The sequence below is a fragment of the Aplysia californica genome, unplaced genomic scaffold, assembly GCF_000002075.1.
Source record: "Aplysia californica isolate F4 #8 unplaced genomic scaffold, AplCal3.0 scaffold00236, whole genome shotgun sequence".
NCBI classification, from domain to species: Eukaryota; Metazoa; Mollusca; class Gastropoda; order Aplysiida; family Aplysiidae; genus Aplysia; species Aplysia californica.
This window is the reverse complement of record NW_004797506.1, coordinates 1,053,189-1,056,794: the sequence shown is the minus strand read 5'-3', so window position 1 is coordinate 1,056,794 and position 3,606 is coordinate 1,053,189. Positions and strand designations below refer to the sequence as shown.

General features: G+C 41.7%; 1 protein-coding gene across 1 annotated transcript in view; it reads left to right on the top strand.

The window, feature by feature from the left end:
* Positions 1-56: 56 nt before the first annotated feature.
* Positions 57-3,606, top strand: part of LOC101856902 (protein Spindly) — a gene marked incomplete at its 5' end in the record, with an annotated part of 9,365 nt that continues 5,815 nt past the window's right edge. Inside the window, 2 exon segments of the mRNA XM_013083493.1 lie at positions 57-239; positions 1,612-1,821. Coding sequence (XP_012938947.1) covers positions 57-239; positions 1,612-1,821 — 393 coding nt within the window.

The following is a 3,606-nucleotide window of genomic DNA, read 5'->3' as shown; positions in this document are numbered from 1 at the left end:
TATATATATAGGCCTATGGCTTCATAAAAAGCTACTGGTTTGACAATCTTTCCCAGAAAAAAACTCAAGATCTGTATGTTGCTCACTCAACGATCGAGACACTCAACGCCAACATCCAGCATGCTGAGAGCGAGAACGCTGAGCTCAAGGTCGCGCTCGCGGAGGAGACGAAGCGGCGTCATGAGGCGGAGGAGGCGCAGCAGTCGAGGAACGCTCTGGTCACGGCAAACAGGGAGCTGGTCAGTTGTCACGCACTGTGTGTCTGTTTTGTTTTCTCTCATGTATCGACTGGTTTGTAAGTGTTAGACTTTGCCATACTCTGTTTTGAAAAGTGATTTATGACAGTCTGTCAGTGGGTGGTTGGAGGGTGCTCTGGTGTGGTTTGCTCCTTCTGTCCTATCAAACATCTATCGTCTTTATCTCCCCTCCTTCTTTTTTGTGTTTGTTACTCCCTTGTGACACCTCTCATCTTGGGCACTAAATATGACTTTATTGTGTTGCAATTTCCGTAAAACACTTTCGAACAAGAAAAAAAAGGAGTCTTTCATCAAGAAGTCGATGTTCTTAGATGTAATTGTAAACACTTGCTCAGCTTGTTCTCTTTCCTAATTATTTGATGTGTGGTTTGCTTCTTCTTTCCTATCAAACATCTATCATCCTTATAATCTCCCCTTCTTCTTTTTTATGTTTGTTACTCTCTTGTAACACCTCTAATCTTCTGGCGCTCATATGACCTTATGCAGTTGATCCTAGCAGAAGGGAATAAAAAAACAAATGTCAAAATCCCAAATGTGTGTAAAAACGTGTAAAATCAACTATGAAGCAAAGACGCTCGTTGGCGTGGCACTGGGGGCATAATTCATGAACATTTTGATCCAATTGCCCAACTTTGTTATCTCCCCTGATATAGCCTGAAATTCGTACACATAAAGGAAAGGATTTCTGTGTCTTGTCAATTTCGCTGTGTGCATGCTTGTATGTATATATATATATATACGAGTGGGTCCAACAATTCTGAAAGCATTTGCATTTTTGGTGTCTACTGTTTCCCCCAACCTATCGTATGTCTTGAATTGTATCTCAGCTGGAAATCTTTCCCGTGAATTTATTGATGTTTCCTGAAAGTCTGTATTTTTTCCCAAGAATACATGAGCAAAGTTGTATAATGAATGTAGCATAAAGCAAGCTCAGTTGCGAGCGCCGTAAAACTCTTACTAAAACGAAAACAAATTTTATAGAAGCTGTATTGAGTACCAGAATAGAATATCAATTTAAAGATATCAACAAAGTTTGGCCTTTTGATCCTCTTTGTCAAGACATTATCCTTAACAAAAGCTCTTTCAACACACACACACACACACACAAACACACACACATATATATCTATGTTTGTATGCATATCGATTTTGTTATTACTAATAGATATAAAGGTGAATCGTCAAGAAGTAGTTTAAATTAAACGGATTGTCCGAATGGAAGTGAAAAGTAAGTCTGTGTAGTGCCAGCATTATGTGAGTGTGTATGTTATGTTAAGATATACTTTTGTTCTTGCCCCAGCATTATGTGTGATATGTTCAGGTATCAGATATCCTTTTGTTCTTGCCCCACCAGGTCCAAGGACTGCAGGAGGACCTGGAAGAGGCGCACGCCCGGGAGAGAGCTGCCCAGGAAATGGTGGTCAGCCTGGAGGGACAGGTGCGACAGCTGAGTGACCGGGTTGCCATGGTGACACAGTCATCGTCCGACCGCAGTCTCTTACTGGAGGAGGAGGCGAGGAACTCGGAGATCCAGGAGCAAGTGGCGAGGCTGACCGTGGAGAAGGTGGGGAAGCACGATAGTAATCATGTAATAGATGACATTTGTTCAGTGTAAAGTCCCGCTCAACAGCAAGTGGCGAGGCTGACCGTAGAGAAGGTGAGGAATACTTACATACTTGGTTGGAGAATAGGCATCAGTGCAGGCGGCGCAATGCCATAGCTGCTCCTCCCTCCTCTCCAGGATCCATGAAAGGGTCTGCATGCTGATCCTGCTATTTAACAGCTGAGTGGATATTTTTCTGGCTTAATGATAATGTAATAGATGGCATTTGTATAGCGTAAAGTCAAGCTCACCAGCAAGCTCTATACGCTTTACAATCTATATTAAACCACCACAATATCTTAGACTGAATTGAGTCATACATACCATCAGGACATTTGAAATCTGCCGATGAGAATCTCATGAGAGTTTCCGCTGTAACATGTAATAAGTTTGGTGGAAGAGCTTTTTCGTCCCATGCTCTGAAAATTTGGAGTTCCCTCCCAAAGTAAACATGTTTTATGGCTTTGATGGCAATGGATAAGTAAGATTGATGCTTGCCATTATCAGAGGAGAGGCTATGATAGCTCCAGGGAGGTGTGAAGTTTTGACCACTGCTCGCCGGCCACACAGGTGACTCTTAAACGTATTCCGGTGGTGGTGAGATTGTTGTAGTTGTCATAAGTTGACGTTGCCCCAACATTTTCTGTGGGCCAGAGCTCAAAGTAAAGTTCCCACGACCACCGGAGCCTTCAGTGATGTCAGGGGGCTGTAGAAGTCACTCTCTAGGTCTAAGTCAGTAACTGCTGGATTTTTGTTTTGGGGGGGGGGGGGGGGGGGGAGAGAGAGCGACCTCGGATTAAAAACCATGAGAGAATAAAAACCCGTAACAGACAGATACAAGTTACAAGTTGTTGTTTTTTAACACCCGAGTAGAAAATTGAAAGAAAGAGAAAGAAAATGATATAAGAAATTATTATTATTGTACCATACGCCTATAAATACTATAATTTAATACGTAAAAACTTCGCTTGTTATTGTTAGTTTTGGTAAAGGGAAAATTCACGTCGGTAGCATCAAATAGGAAAGGGGATCACAGCCCAGAGCAAGTATCATGCCTAGCAAGTACTATCAGGGCTAATTTAATATTGTTATACTGGTCATGATCGCAAATTAAGCTATTTTTATTATTCATTTGAGTGTAAGTTCAAAAATTGATATATTGAATCGTGCGTTTTCAACAGGATAATGATAATCTTTGTTTTTAGGCGATCCTCAAAGTCAAGGGGGGCTACTCTCCCAAAATAATGAGAGGAGGAGGCTTTTTCAAAATAAATACATCGCGTAACAACCAACGGCCAGTGGCCAGCTGAAGCCGAAAGAGGAAGGCCTACATCAGTGAATTTTAAATTTAGAGTGTAAGCCTTACATTAATCGTGTCGTTTCGAGGAAAGGGAGAGGGCTTTGTATAAGTTCACTTCTAAATCTCTACCCCTTTGAGTTTAATTAGGCGGCCTTTATTAGGGGCCAACTTAATTAATTCGTTCGTGATCGAGCGATGATGATGAGCAGTTGTCTGCGTCTGAGTTGTCAGCAGTTGATGATAAATCTACTTAGAAGTAAGACTACGCTCTGCTAGACTTTAGATCTAGGTCTAGACTCTACTAGAAATCTAGATTAGCTGTAATTGTAATAATAATAATAGGCTACTTCATATAGACTTAGACATTTTTTATGGCCACCTCTATTCTCACCCGGAGTGAGAATAGTGCAGGCGAGTCTTGTGGCTATTCTCACCTGGTGCGCGTT